General features: G+C 33.6%; 5 protein-coding genes and 1 non-coding gene across 6 annotated transcripts; 4 read left to right on the top strand and 2 right to left on the bottom strand.

Annotated features, from left to right (window-relative positions):
* Positions 1 to 1890: 1890 nt before the first annotated feature.
* On the bottom strand, positions 1891 to 3039 carry Kpol_2000p91 (uncharacterized protein; the record flags this gene model as incomplete). Its single annotated transcript, XM_001646931.1, has 1 exon — positions 1891 to 3039. The coding sequence occupies one exon, from the start codon at positions 3037 to 3039 to the stop codon at positions 1891 to 1893; it is 1149 nt and encodes a 382-aa protein (XP_001646981.1).
* A 1502-nt stretch (positions 3040 to 4541) lies between these two features.
* Positions 4542 to 4654, top strand: Kpol_2000trna1. Its single transcript has 2 exons — positions 4542 to 4580; positions 4610 to 4654. It is a non-coding gene; the product is annotated as a tRNA-Leu (tRNA).
* A 441-nt stretch (positions 4655 to 5095) lies between these two features.
* GMC1 (putative oxidoreductase) lies at positions 5096 to 6982 on the top strand (the record flags this gene model as incomplete). Its single annotated transcript, XM_001646930.1, has 1 exon — positions 5096 to 6982. The coding sequence occupies one exon, from the start codon at positions 5096 to 5098 to the stop codon at positions 6980 to 6982; it is 1887 nt and encodes a 628-aa protein (XP_001646980.1).
* A 3233-nt stretch (positions 6983 to 10215) lies between these two features.
* On the top strand, positions 10216 to 12741 carry Kpol_2000p89 (PSP1 family protein; the record flags this gene model as incomplete). Its single annotated transcript, XM_001646929.1, has 1 exon — positions 10216 to 12741. The coding sequence occupies one exon, from the start codon at positions 10216 to 10218 to the stop codon at positions 12739 to 12741; it is 2526 nt and encodes an 841-aa protein (XP_001646979.1).
* Positions 12742 to 13061: 320 nt separating this feature from the next.
* Positions 13062 to 13709, bottom strand: Kpol_2000p88 (YbhB/YbcL family Raf kinase inhibitor-like protein; the record flags this gene model as incomplete). The annotated part of the gene is made up of 1 exon (XM_001646928.1): positions 13062 to 13709. The coding sequence occupies one exon, from the start codon at positions 13707 to 13709 to the stop codon at positions 13062 to 13064; it is 648 nt and encodes a 215-aa protein (XP_001646978.1).
* A 483-nt stretch (positions 13710 to 14192) lies between these two features.
* Positions 14193 to 15017, top strand: LPP1 (phosphatidate phosphatase LPP1; the record flags this gene model as incomplete). Its single annotated transcript, XM_001646927.1, has 1 exon — positions 14193 to 15017. One exon carries the CDS (start codon positions 14193 to 14195, stop codon positions 15015 to 15017), a length of 825 nt encoding a protein of 274 aa, XP_001646977.1.
* Positions 15018 to 15195: the final 178 nt, after the last annotated feature.

Raw genomic sequence — 15195 nt, 5'->3', positions numbered from 1 at the left:
ATTCCAGTTATACAAAAAAAAAAAATCAAGCAAGTTGATAGCGTACTTCGAAAGAAGTTATAATTATTTTTACCTCATTGTTTGCTATTAGCTTCCCATAAAGAAAACGAAAATTTTGTAATTTGTATTTTGCTTGTCTGATCGATAGATTGAGGTAAAGCTAAACTAAATCAGACTAACTAAATTGTCTAATATTGATTTGTATTGGTATTTGTATTTCTATATGGATAGGCTTGTTGTAATTGAGCAGAAATAGCAAATAAAGTAGTCTTATTATTTTCAATCATGATAACATGTCTAGTAGAGAAGTCTATAGTAGCTAAAATAAAACTGATTCGAAATACAGTATAAAGTATAAAGTATATACTATTGTAGTATATACTATTATAGTAAGTAAGTAAGTAAGTAAGTATCACATAGAGGGAGCGACAGTTATTCTGTTCGGTAGTACTTCGAAGGGAGTTAAGAAGAACTTCTGTGTATTTTGTTCTGACTAGGAACAGCGTTGAGTATGTGAGCAGTTTGAATTTAACGATGACGACGGCGAAGTACGGACGCAAGCACGTACGAAGCAACATACGTGCGTTTCTCTTTGATGGATTACAAAGAAGAAACTTGAGAGGGGGAGGGAAAAAAAAGAACTATGAAAAAGAAACGCTATTATATCCAGTGTGTGAGATATTGATGTAGGGAAATTCGAAATGAAGTAGCTTTAGAGAGAAAAGAAGAAACAACAATATAAAATTGCCATTTCGAACATTTTACACAAAAACGAAAAAAAGAAAATTTAAAAAAAAAAAATAAAAATAAAATCCGTTTCTGGTTGAATTTTTATTAGAGAAAGCACTGCCGGAGGAGTATGAGGAACGACGGCGAGTTTTGTTTCTTGTTGGAGACAAAGTGGGAGGGAAAACGAGTGGGGAGCAGGTAGAAAATGGGAAAAAATCAGAACGGCAAAAGCGACGGCACAAAAGGAAGCACAGTCGAATTCCTGCTTGCAGTTGACAGCTGTAGACCGAAAATGGTAACTGGAGAGGGGGATGTGCGGAAACTCTGAGAAGAAAAATTAAAATAGCCAAAGAGATAGATAATGGTCGATACGGGTAGAATCGGGTATTGACGGTAGATACCTTTGGTACAGGTATTCATCATATGTATGAAATGCCCATGTACATACTTAGATTACGCTTGCTTGTGTCATATTTTTCAGCAGCTGTTGAAAAAGTGGGAACAACCTGTAACTGTTTATCGTAGGACAAGTCCCAGAATAGGCAGAAGATTTAGAATGTATCGCAGTGGGTTGCTGTGTCTTCGGCGACAAGAAGAAGAAACAATGCCGTGGGTTCTTTTTTTTTTGGGCTTTTAATGGAATGGCAAGTTTAGAATTGTTGCCGTGGAAAGCACTGGCCAAGCCAACCCAACCAAATCCAAAAGCAGCTATTATCATCAGGGCGCAAATTTTTCTTGCTTTTTTTTTTTTCTACGAAACGGTTACAAAAAAGATGTTTGGCCAGTCAGAGTTGGGGAGGGTAACCATTCTTACTGCGTACTTTCTTCCTCTCCTATTGTTTTCTTCCATTTATGCCGTGGTTATCTCCAATGGCACTGGCACTGGCACAATCCCAATTACGTATGCGCACCACAATACTCGCATTGGTATTTGCTATTAGAATGGTGGATGGTTTTAGTGGATTCGTTATCAATGATGTGATTTCATGTTATGTATATACATATATATATATATATATATTGACTAATTATAACCAACTAAATAAAATAACTATAAAGGCATAGTATAGAGACTGGTCTGACCCTAACAGAGTCAGGTTTTTGCATGCTCCCAACAATGTTGCACTCTTGTTCTCTCTCTTTCTTTCTGTGTCGAAGGACTCATTTTTTCTTCATTAAATGGGCTTTGTCTGGATAAAATCCCCATGTGTATTGGACCGCTTCATTAACACTGATTCCCATCTCATCGCACCAGGTCCATACCAATCCTGGGTTCTCTAAAAATGGGCGTCCGACTAGCAAGATATCTAAATTTTCTTCTTCGAATAACATCTCGGCTTCACGGCCACTGTGTATTCCTCCTGGAGAGGCCAGTTTCAACCCTTCAGGTGTCTGTGACTTGATCATCTTGATCCGATGGGATGGTGCTTTCATCTCGTTAACATGATGGCCACCGCCAGTTATATCCAATACATCAACTCCATGTTCGTACAATTCCTTAGATAGCTTGATTGTGTCTTCAATCGACCACTCGTCACGGCTCATCTCTTCCATCGAACTAGCCGTCGACAATCTCAAAAATATAGGAACTTGATCCCCAATGTTCTTCCTCACCTCATCGACTACATCCATCAACAATTGAACTCTAGTGGCAAAGGAACCTCCTCCATACTCGTCATCTCTCATATTTTTTTCACAGCTCATGAATTCACTGATGAGATGCCCGTGGCCAGCCTGAATTTCAATGAAGTCATAGTGAGCATTGTTCACAGCTAGCTTGGCGGCATGGCCCCATTTCTTAACAATATCTTGAATCATTTTCTTGGTGTACTCATGAGGACGGTACAATGACTGTTCTTCGTCGGCCATTGCAGTGATGTCCTTCTTTAAACCGTAGTGTCCCAACTGAATTCCGATATTGGTATTCTGGCTGTGGGCAAACTCAACTATCTTTTGAAAATGCTTAGTAGCTTGATGCTTACTCCAGAGTCCCAGGTCATTGGGTGAAGTTAGACCATCAGGATCCACACCGGTACATTCGACAACAATCATACCACAGCCTCTAGTTGCCCAGGCACCGTAATGAACTTGGTGGAAATCGGTAGGCTCGTTGTTGTCTGAGGAATAAGTACACATAGGTGATACACCTATTCTATTAGGGAATGTTAAACCACGGATTTTTAATGATTCAAATAATTTAGGTGGTGGACCTCTTGTGTTATCATTGTATTTAATGAATTGTCCTAAGACTGGTTGTTGTGGAGTAAAGTAGGGCACATTAGGACAAGGTTTAACTGCTAAAGTTGACATTTGTAAACAAAACAATAATATTTTTTGGTTTCAGGTTATGTATTCTTTTTGTTGTCACTTCTTTGAATAACAACTTAAACTACATTTGTTCTAAACTATATTTCTTTTAAATGTATGACACTTATATATTCTTGTTAAAAAGCTAATTAGGGTGTTCCTCAACATCAAAAAGACGTTCAATTTTTGAAGCAGTATCAATCCAAAATTCAATTCCAAAGCTTGTAATGTACCCTTAACATTTTTACTATGACTTCTATATTACATTTGTTAATATGGAATTTTTAGTTGCAATAATTTCAGGTGTCTGGTGATAATCTTGATATCATTACCACACCATCGATATTGATGGATCCCATAACTGTAACCACAATTTCTCATACACACAACGATATATTTAAACATATAGAGCTAGTTCAACTTAAATCACCAATATATTAGGGAAGTCTTGTCCATTTCTGCAAAACAAACCTCAAAAGTTATTTAGGGGTCCAAATCGCGACAGCCAACTATCTTTTATAAACTATGACTTCCATATCGAAAATCAGGACCTAGATCTTCCAAAAGGAGAATTTTAAAGGCCTAATAATTGATCATTAAAAAATATAATGAGGCTATTTCGTGACTTCAAATATTAATTTCCAAGCACTAAGTTTCCAAGAATAAGGACCCTTACATTTTACAAACTTCTCATTCTTAACAACTGGGTTTAAGTTATTACAATAATAATAAGGCACCCTATTATAGTAAATTTTTAATCCTTTTCCATATATAACAGCCAAATATGACCATTTAGATAATAATTTGTCACTTATGTTAAAAATCCTAGATTCTATAGCGTTTCCAGTATGTTTACTTTCTGACACTTTAGATAGGTTTGTAAATTGATTGCTAAATATATAGTAATCAAATTGAATATTTCTATGTTATTTTAAAAGCATCTCTGGCCCAAGATAAACATTTTGATCAAAATGTTTTGAGAATTTTGTTTAATTCTGTATCATTATTATACTGTAAAAAGTGGAAATAAGTAGGCAAAGAAGATTGATAAGGTACACTTAATTTGTGATCCTTTTTATTGAAGAAAACAATAATGTGGAGAATTGAGTTAGTTTATGGAACTAAAACGGATTCAAATTATAAGTGATAACATTCAATGGTAAATAAAACAACTATGGAGGTGATGAAGACTACAAGTTTAGTATATCATCTGAAGAATTGGTATTGTCTCCTCAATTGATTGTTTTATGACTAATGACCGATGAGGGAATTTTTCTCCTTGTCTTTATTTCAAAAATATTTAATGTATAATGTACAATGTATGTAAAAATACCTAGAGATTGCACATGGAATTCTGGTTTGTATTTATATCCTCAATATTCCTAAAACTTTTCATGGCCTCTGAGCCATTGTTAATCGCAGAGCCGATATAATTTCTCAAATCAATTATGCAACGTAACAGGTTAGAAACTTAATGTAGACTCACGATGTTTAGTACTTGTTAATAAAAATTTGGCTTTCAACAAACACTCTGGTGGTTAATTATTGATTTTTTTTTTGTTTCTCTTTTTTTATCATAACAATTTGTGGTTTATTTCAACGAACATCAAATAGTACGGTTGTTTGGCCGAGCGGTCTAAGGCGCCTGATTCAAGTATTAAATTGCTTAACTACTAAGTAGGAATACTCAGGTATCGTAAGATGCAAGAGTTCGAATCTCTTAGCAACCATATATTTTTTGTATTTTTTTGCTCATGTTATCCAAATGAAATATTGATCTATGAAGCTGTAACAAATATATCGCATGTAATAACATCTCATCTCAATATTTTTGATGGTTATCTCCTCATCTTTGAATAAGTATACGTTGGATAATTTAAATAGTCACATTTTAATATATTTATCATAAGTTGGAGATAAATATTCAAAATAAATATATTTTATATTTATATAAGGCAGATTGTCTCTTGAAGACTTATCAAAGGTGATAATAATCACATCAGGATATTCAAAATAGAGGAAAAGTGGTTGTACCTTCGTTCCTAATCTTAGTAGAGATATGAGTCATTATCACAGGAACTTTCTTTTAATAATACATTGGTATTTGCTTCTAAATTGCTGGCAATTAGGATCGTGCGATGAGGTTAAGGGAAGGGAATCTGGAACCAAGACTCACGTCATTAATTTCAATATCACAGGTTCTTTAAATCAACAAAATAGAAGGATAATATTAATTAACGGTCGTTCAGATACTTATGGCCCTACCATTGTTGTAAATTCTGGAGATTCTTTAAACTTATGTGTTACAAATTCATTGTGTAATACTGAACAATTACAAATTGCCGAAACAGATACCTTATGGAATGAATATTGCTCAACGTCAGTTCATTTCCATGGTCTGATCCCAATAGGTATATCGAACGATGGTGTTCCTGGATTAACTCAAGATCCTATTAAGAGTGGTGAAAAATATTGGTATAATTTTACTATTCCTGAGGAAACATGCGGAACATTTTGGTATCATTCACATTCCTCTGTACAGTATGGTGATGGTTTAAGGGGGTTGTTTATAATAAAGTGTGATAAATATGACAGCTTAAAGTATGAAATAATCAATTCACTGGAAGAAATGAATGAAATTAAAAGCAATGAGGTTTTACCGCTACTGGACAATGTTCCAAGCGCCCATATTGATGATAAGATCATTAAAGAACAGACCATAACTTTGAGTGATTGGTATCATTCCTCCCAATTAGATATACTTAAGGATCAAGTTCTAACTCAACAGGGTACAAATGATCCACGTTTAGATGGCTCACTAATCAATGGGATTGAATCTTCAGGTCTTACAGTCGAACTTGACAGATCAACTAAGTATCTTCTATTAAGAATATTAAACTCAGGAACTTCAGGTACACAAGTTTTTCATTTAGAAAATCATCAGTTGATAATTATGGAAACTGATGGTTCTCTTATTACACCATATGTCATAGATACTTTGACACTTGCAGTTGGACAAAGATACACTGTACTCGTAAAATTGCAAGAGGATGGTGATGTACCCGTGAGAGGTATTAATGGCTGTAATAAGATGATGGGGTATATCACGAAAAATATATGGTTTACAAAGGATAAGAATAATTCGTCTTTCAAAGCAACAAAACAGGAGGCAGAATATGATAATATAAGAATCAAACATTTGAAAGGTTTCAACAATTATGAAGTATATAAAGAATTTATTCCGTTGGAGGAAACAAAGCTTTGGGAAAATCCAATAGATAATATCGAGTTAGATTACGATTACTTTAGTGATAGTAATACAGTTGATAAATATGGATCAGGGATGTATAAAGTTAATGGGAAGACAATACAAGAATATTTCAAAACGCCGATTAAGATCAATAACTCTGCGAAGGATCAGGTTGTTGAGTTGGTTATCAATTCAATTGATCACATGAGACATCCATGGCACTTGCATGGTCATAACTTTCAATTGATATCCATAGGAACTGGAGGTGAAGGTCCATTACATTTACGCTCCGAAGTTTCCATGACAAAGGCATTGCAAAAATATAACGGAGATTTAGAGTATTGGAAAAGTGCAAAACGATCTCCTGTGATTAGGGATAGTATCAATATACCAGGGAACTCTTTTGCAGTGATCAGGTTTAAAACCCACCAGACAGGAAATTGGTTACTCCACTGTCATGTTGAGTGGCACGTAGCAAAGGGACTAGGTGCTGTTCTCCAAATTGAAGATGGAAACAGAACCACAAGTATCATCGATAGGCCAACTCAAGATACTTATAATGTTAATGAAGATGAAGGCTCTGTGGATTCAACAAAAGTAATCGTGTATCCACATAGAATACCTGCTCTTGTAATATATTTCCTAATAATGTGTGCAATAAACGCAATTCTATATAGATGGTTATCAAGGAAATAAGGATAAAAATACAATTATTTAATTGTATAAAATATGAATAACTCTCCCAAGTCAATTTGAGTTAGCCACAGTTATAGACACTCGTCTGTTTGCTTTAAATTCTGTAATTATGTTGTATTGGTAGATTCTAAGTAGGTATATATGAATATACAGATAACTAGAGTATGGCAAATACTTTTCGATATAATTTTGTAATTAGTAAATCTTATAAAACAATTAATGGGGTTACAAATTGGATCTTAATTCCAGAGAATACGTATCCTAATATATAATTTCATAATGCTATGCATTCCCCACATACTTAGGTCTAAGTTTTCAAAAATGGAAAAGCTACACTTTTTTGTCAATCAAACGACAAGACCTTTTGTAAAGGTGACATATTATATCTTGGCTGACAATCCTTGTAGATCTTCTTTGAATTTCAAGTATTCATTATTGAATAACTTTAATAAAATCCAGGATACAGCCAATAGGGAGATTAGTGCCAGTATTTGTCGCTAACTGTCGAGGTGTCAGTTTTATAGATGTTTATTTTGTTACCTATGTTTCTGCTAAAATAAGATTTGACAGTGACTATCAAAACACAGGCACCGACTACTTAGCTATTAAGTATTTACACAAAATTCCAGCTTATTTAATATAATATAGTTAAAGTTGTAATATAGATTCATATTCTGCTTTCCATGCAAACCTATTGTGACACACAGACACACACAGATATATATATACATGCTCATGGTGTCTTTCGCTTTCAAACTTGTTTAACCGTTGTGATGAAGAACAAGAGCCAAAATTCACACTGTTATTAAATTAGATTGGAGTTGATCAACTTACCTCCATTGTCCTCAATATTATTATGTGCCCAAGTCGAGAAGAAGCAATGACAGGTGAAATAGTAAAGATAATGATGATAGCAATATAGCACCATATTACTATTCAGAGGTTATATAACGATTTTAGAAATTATTGAATATACTGAGATTAAATAAAATGATGATGATCATTAATCAATTCAGATATATTACATATCAATGCTCTTAATGTCAAAGCTCTTAATGTCAAAACTCTTAACTCAGAGTTATTATTTGTAGTTGGACGGCAGAGATGATTGATTCAAGAAACATTCTAAACACTATCACGTGACCACTCCAAGAACATACACTTACCCACGTGATCAAAATTACATTTTCTTTTATTCCATTAAAAATTTCAATTTTCTCCATAATTTACACAAAAACAAGGGATGGCTGTTTTTGTGGAGGGGGGCGAAAAACAAAAAAAAAAAAAAAAGGAGAGGCGCAAAGGGATGACACTGAAACTATAAAGGATTTTAGCTATTGTATACTAATTAACTCAAAGGGTTAGTAGAAGAAGTTGACCTTTATTTTATCAATGAAATCTCTAATCTTGTAGCTAATATACAGAAGCCAAGTGTTGGTATTAATCAAGATTATTCAAGTTTCTGGGAAGGAAGAAACTGTTAAGTTTAGGTGTTACTCTTTTTTTATTTTTTTATTCTTTTTTTGTTTTTGAAGATAAAGATTCCAAGAAGATTCTGCAACTGGTTAGGTTTAGCAACTGGCTGAATATAAGCTATTAAACTAACATCATAGCTTATTTACCCCATTGCAAGGTATTTTGTTTTTTGACTTTGCTTGGTTTGGCTTGGCTTAGAGGAAAGAAATCTTTTTAAGAAAAAAAAATACAGACATCGAAAAAAGTTGTTCTTATAAAGCAATAATTAACCTACATTTTTTAACACATTACAGTTTGTTTTGTACACTACTGTTTTTAAGGGTTCAGTGCTAAGGGGCACTCGTCTTTATTATTTGAAGAAAAGTTCCAAATTTTTTTTTGCAAGAAAAAAATTCATTAAGCTAAAACAAGACTAAAGAAGCAACAAGCAAGGTGGAAGGGACTTCGACAAAGAAAAAAAACATTAATAGTTCTTATCTGTGACATTATTTTCTTTTCAATTTTTGAATTACGTTACGATATATTTATATTATATTATAATATAATATATCCATAACGTATATATATATATATATTCAAGTATTGAATTGGTAGTTATTATATTCCCTACCCCCTCCACCTCCCCCCGTGTAGAGTAGCTTTTTCTCTCTCGTCATCTATCCATCTGCTATCTCTGGGAGTTTCTGTAAAAGTGAGTCGTGTTCGTTTTGCTTTTTGAGGTTTTGCCCAGTTCAGTTTACGTTATTGACAGTTTTTTTCGAATAATTTTTTTCTTTCTTTCTTTCCCTGGTCTGGCTGGTGCAAGAAGAAAGATTGGATATTAAGAACTAGAAAAGAATAATTAAGTCAACTAGAATAATAAAAGGTACTACCTCATTCGTGTGAAATTCAGATATTTGTTTGTTTTCTTAGTATTTTTTTTCGTTGGAATATATATACTGTTCTGAAAACTGACTTTTTTGAATTTGATTTTTTGTTCCTCACTCGTACATCTTTCCACACACAGACGCACATTTGTTTATTTTTAGAAAGGGCTCAATTATTTGAGTACTATCTCTCATTGTAAAGTTACAATAGATATAATATTGCAAAAGTGCAACTACAACAAAAGATCTATACTACGGTTTACAAAAAAGTTCATACATCATATACACCAAATTCAATACAAATAAAGGTATAGATAGACATTTCCATTTCCATTTGAAAGTGTATTTTCAGTTACCCATTCCTCCAAACCGTTGTATCTACCGTTAAAATCAAGTATTTTTTTTTTTGGTCTTAATTTCGGTTGTTTTTTTGTTTTTTCATTTTTTTTAAATTACCAGTGAAGGCAAAAAAGTTAACGAAAACATAGATAGATAGAGAGACTTGTTGATTTCCAGTTTTTCTGAATCTCAAAGCCCCCCCCACATTTCATTAGTTTTTCAAGAACAGGGAATTCTTTTTCGACACATTATAGAGCATTTGCCGTACATTTTGAACAAAGTTAAAGATATTTTTCAGCAAATATATTTACATTTTTGTTTCGTTTTGTTTTGTTTCATCTTTTCCTTGAATAACGTTTTATGAATATTGATATTATAGGTCAAAGACAATTGATTTAAAAAAAAATAATTACAATAACAATAATAATAACAACAGAGTTGTTATACATAGATATTTTCCTACTGCTTTCTTACTCTTTTCTTTGATTTTTCATATTTGTTTAGATAGAGATAAAATTTAAATTAAAACAGGGAGAAGGAAGAATTAGGGCCATGATTAACTACACAAATAATCATAATTCTCAAAAAGATTTGAACAATACTAATACTACCGCTTCAAACAATATTGATACTATGACTGCTGAATTACCATCTGTTAATAGTACTACTAGTCTTTCGGATAACGTAGCTTTAAGAAATTATTATGATAAACTGCTTTTCAAGAATAGTAGTGGTAAGTCATTATCAGATTTACCTAGTAAATTATTGTCCAGTAGTGCCCAATTGAGGAATAGCAGGATAACAAATGAAATCGTTTCAAAACTCAAAATCCATGGTGATACCCAAAATGATCCAAAAAGTGATAAAATACCATCTGGAGATAACGAACACTTAGATGCAGCTGCCGATAGCAGTGGCCATAGCATTGATTTCATTAATGGTTTTAAAAGTTTTAATTTAGAAGGAAATGATTCTCATACTTTCAACAGTCAGTCAGCATCTAATCGACTATCGTTTTCAGCTTTTGAGATGGCAGCTTCAAATTCAGAGCCATTTAATTACCATGGGAACTTTACTGTGGATCCACATAATTCAAATTATAACCACTCTAATGTTTTAGGTCAATCAACTCCAAGTATTTCACAGAATTCAACAAGGAATGATCCGAAGAACCAAGCCCTTTTCAGTTTTGGGTTGGAGGACCATACTAATGATAGAAGTTTCGCTAACCAGAATCATATAAGCCATTCCTCATTATATTTTCCTGGCCAGTACAATAATGGTCATACCAATAACTTGAGCCCAACTGATATTCCAACCCCTATCCATAGTTCAGGGAATCAGTACACAGATTTCCAAAATCAACATCAACACCAAAATCAGCAACAACAACAGCAGTCCCAGCAGTATATAGAAACTGCAAGAAGGTCTTCCTACATTTCTGATACCCTAATTCATAGAAATGCCCAAGGTGTGAACACAATGGGTATTTTGCGTGAATCCATTTTTAACAACGGTTCAAATACAATTGTACAAGAAAGAAATTATAGTGTTTCTGGAGCTTCTTCTAACATGTATCCACCAAGTACTGCTCCAACAGTACCGAATATGTCCCATAATTTGTACCCCCAGTATCGTCGTAATACACAACCATATGTTTCAAGTACGGCCCCATCAACAGCAGCTTCAATTCAAACCTATAATTACTTACAATACTCACAACAATTAGGTGGCAATAATGTTCAGGGATTTCCTGAAAACTCTTTACAGTCTGATGAACTGAATTTGGATAGTGGTTTGACAATATCTCCAGATCAACAAATTAAAGCATCTGATGATTTAAAGAAACTTTATATTGAATGTGGTGCCAGTTATTTTTCAAGTTCTATTGTATATGATTTTGCTGATTATATTAAATCTATGATAAGGTCGAAGCCTTCTGATACAGATAAGTCAGAGAAGAATCCTGCATTGTCATTTTTAGAATTTTTGAAAAGTTGTAATACTAATTACATTAATAGACGCGATTCCTATTTAGGTAACGATAAAAATAGAATAAAAGCAAACGATCAGAGAATAGATAGTTCCCAAGAATCTTCAAACCTAAAATCAAGCCGCAAGAATAGTACTGTTAATTCACCAATTTGTACATCCTACAAACCTTTAGTTTTGGTCACATTGAAAAATGGTAAGCTAGAATTACTTTCAATTCCAGAGAATGCAAATTTACTAATGCAACGTGGTGACATGATCATCATTGATGGTGACCGTGGTAAAGACTTGGCATTAGTAGTGGAACCAGTTGTTGATTTAGAGCTGGCTTTATTTATTTACTTCTTGAAGAAGAAAATTCATTTTGATTCTTTAATCACTAGTAAATCACAACACTATCCAAACAAGGATTTCATAAATGCATTAATTGAATGTACCAAAGGTCAGGGTGACAAATTAAACTCAAAGTTATATGACGTTGTTGAATTGACGCAGTTAGTTGTTCCATCTAAACAAGTGATTAGATTCGCTACTCCATGGGAAGTGACAACGAATTTACACAATAAGTTCCAAGATGAATTGAAGGCGTTACATGTTGCGAAGACCAAATTGAATGCCTTAAACAACAACATGTCCAGTAAGAATTCGGCTAACTCCGAAGATGGATCTCAAGAATCGGCAGGAACCAACTCTAATTCTAATCGTTCTGCCCTTAACATTACTATATTAAATGCCGAATTTCAATTTGATAGAAAGAAGCTGACATTTTATTATATATGTGAAGAAAGAAACGATTTTAGGGAATTAATCAAAGAATTATTTAAATTTTACAAGACAAGAATTTGGTTGTGCGCCATTCCGAACAATTTAGATATATATTCTAAATATTATGATGCCAACAAAAAGGAATTACAAATGTATCAATTAATGGTTAAAAATTATACTGGAGATGATATCCTTGATACCAATGTTAATGCCTCAAATAATAGCAATGGGTATATTATGGCGCCTCCATTAAATAAAATTGAATTGGATGATTTCCAAATTGGCGTTTACAAAGAATTGGTAAAGGAATTATTCCATTAATAGATACAGTAAATTATGAATAGAAAATTCTTAAACCCTTAAAAAATGATATACTAATTAATAGTTTAAGTTATAATATCCTTGATACATTTTTATAAATTTTTAAAACATCAAATGTGAATATTAGTCAATATGTCATAAATATGTGTCATAAAGATTTATTTATATTAATCTATTTGATTAAATCTAAACAATTGTGCTTATAATTTCTCTTTTCATTTAAAAATATTCATTTCATTTATGTATGATATGTTAAAAAGGTATATATAAAGGCATAATTGAAGAAACGAGTCATTAGTTAGTTGAATAGTTTCAATTATTTATACGTTTTCAGCAAAGAAGAAATTGGTTGCAATCAATTCCAAATTGTTTTCTGTGGCCCATTTAGCCACACCAGTAGCTGGAGTGCCATAGCCCCAGTTTGGTCTATCCTTGATTGGAGTGAAACTTGAACCATTAACATTGTTTGGTTGCTTAAACAACATAAAGATATATCTGTGTTGACCAGTACCCTTTGGAGGACCTGGACCCATGTATGGGATCAATGTATTACCTTCATTAATAAAGCTAGTAGTGAAATTTAAATCGTTATCACCGGACTCATTATTCAATGGGATATCGGTAGAAACATAATGACAATATTCTGACCATTTATGATCAACTCTTGAAGGAGCATCCGGATCAGTCATCACTAAAGTGAAAAGATTACTTTTATCAGCACTAAATGGTTTGAACCCGTCTTGATTGTTCTCATTAGCGTTTGGACTTGAAATAAATTGAATCTTTGGCTTAGCTTGTGTTTGAGCAACAGGTAAAAGGTTTCCCATAGTAACAGGTAAATTTGTACCATACTCAATAACTAAAAACCCTGAAGGTTTAAAAGAAATATTCTTAATTACATCTTGAACAATGTCATGTTTAGACAATGCTTCGACCACAGTCTTACAAACATTAATACCTTGATTCATAGTGTTCTACCTTAATTCACTTACGAGACCTACTATTTTTTGTCCTCCAAGAGTTATTAATCCAAGACAACTATACAAAAAAAACATAAGTTACTACCATGGATAAACTATTTATATATATACAAATACACACAAGTAAACCAAAATACGTTTGCTATCGTTAACATCAAGGTCATCTCACCACCTCCTCCTGCCCCCCTTCCTTTACGAATCAATTGCTCCATTGCTAGCGACTGACCTTTAAATTTTCGAAATTGCTGTAAAATTTCACCTTTAACTATGACGTGATGCGAATGGAAGAATTTGACAAATTTCATCGAAAAATCTTTAAATCTAGTTTCGAAAACAAGTTGATCTTGGGATCTTGGCAAAGCTGTTTCGAAAGTATACAAGAGAATGGGATATATTGTTGATTGGTATCTCGATGTTGTCTTGTGGGTTGGGGGGTTTGCCTTTAATCTCTAGGTATCAGAAGGGGTAGCGATGTTCCAGGATCGATTGGTTACTAGATATTTCAAATTATATTCATTGCAATACGTTTGCATTGGAGTATGTCTGTTTTTCTTTTTTTACAGTGAATTTATCTTAGTACCAAGAACTAATCGAGTCAAGTTTAAACTAGATGATTCTAGTATATCCAAGTCCTATGTTGCGGATGAAGTCGTTTCTGGGGCTGAATGTATTGGTATCAGTGTTTTGGTGAGTACGTTTGTCGTCGTTGTTCATTGCCTGGTTGGTGATCTGTCTTTGAAGAAAGTTAAAGATACTTCTAGCAACAAGAATGATCCCAATTGGCTAACCTCGAGGCCAAGGAGTATCTCCAAGCAGATGCATTTGTTGCATCTGAGTTTGGTTTGCCTTGGGTTGATTCTTACTATCAATGGGGTTATTACGAATTCGTTAAAATTGTTTATAGGTAATCTACGTCCGGACTTCCTAGAGAGATGTCAGCCGATGATTCCAAAGGGCCAAGAGAAAGAGTATTATAACCTTGATGTGTGCAAACAAGCTAACAAGGGGATATTGCATGAAGGTTTGAAGAGCACGCCAAGTGGGCACAGTAGTTTTATTAGCAGTGGGATGGGATTCATATTTTTATGGCAATGCTATTTTGTTAACGGTAACAAGGTAAGGCATCTGTGGTGTGTAGTTTTAGCTGTGGTAGTGATGATATCGAGGCTGACGGACCATCGCCATCACTGGTATGATGTGTTGTTTGGATCTAGTATTGGGTTAGCGACTGTATTTTTATGTTGGAGATGGGTTTTCGTCAACAAACAGTTTGGCAAGAGTCCATTGGGGGTGTAGAGCTGCATTGCGGAGGGACGAACCCGCTGTCATGTAAAAATAGAGGTAGTATGTATCCATATATATATATATATATATTATTGTTATTATCATTATTACAATAGAGTGAAATAGGATTTTGAGTTTGTGTGCGCTCGTAGTTGGTGTTGTAATGTCTCACGTATATTTGTCCAAGCAG

Source organism: Vanderwaltozyma polyspora, genomic scaffold, assembly GCF_000150035.1.
Source record: "Vanderwaltozyma polyspora DSM 70294 KpolScaffold2000 genomic scaffold, whole genome shotgun sequence".
Lineage (NCBI taxonomy): Eukaryota > Fungi > Ascomycota > Saccharomycetes > Saccharomycetales > Saccharomycetaceae > Vanderwaltozyma > Vanderwaltozyma polyspora.
This window is presented reverse-complemented; position numbering and strand designations above follow the sequence as displayed.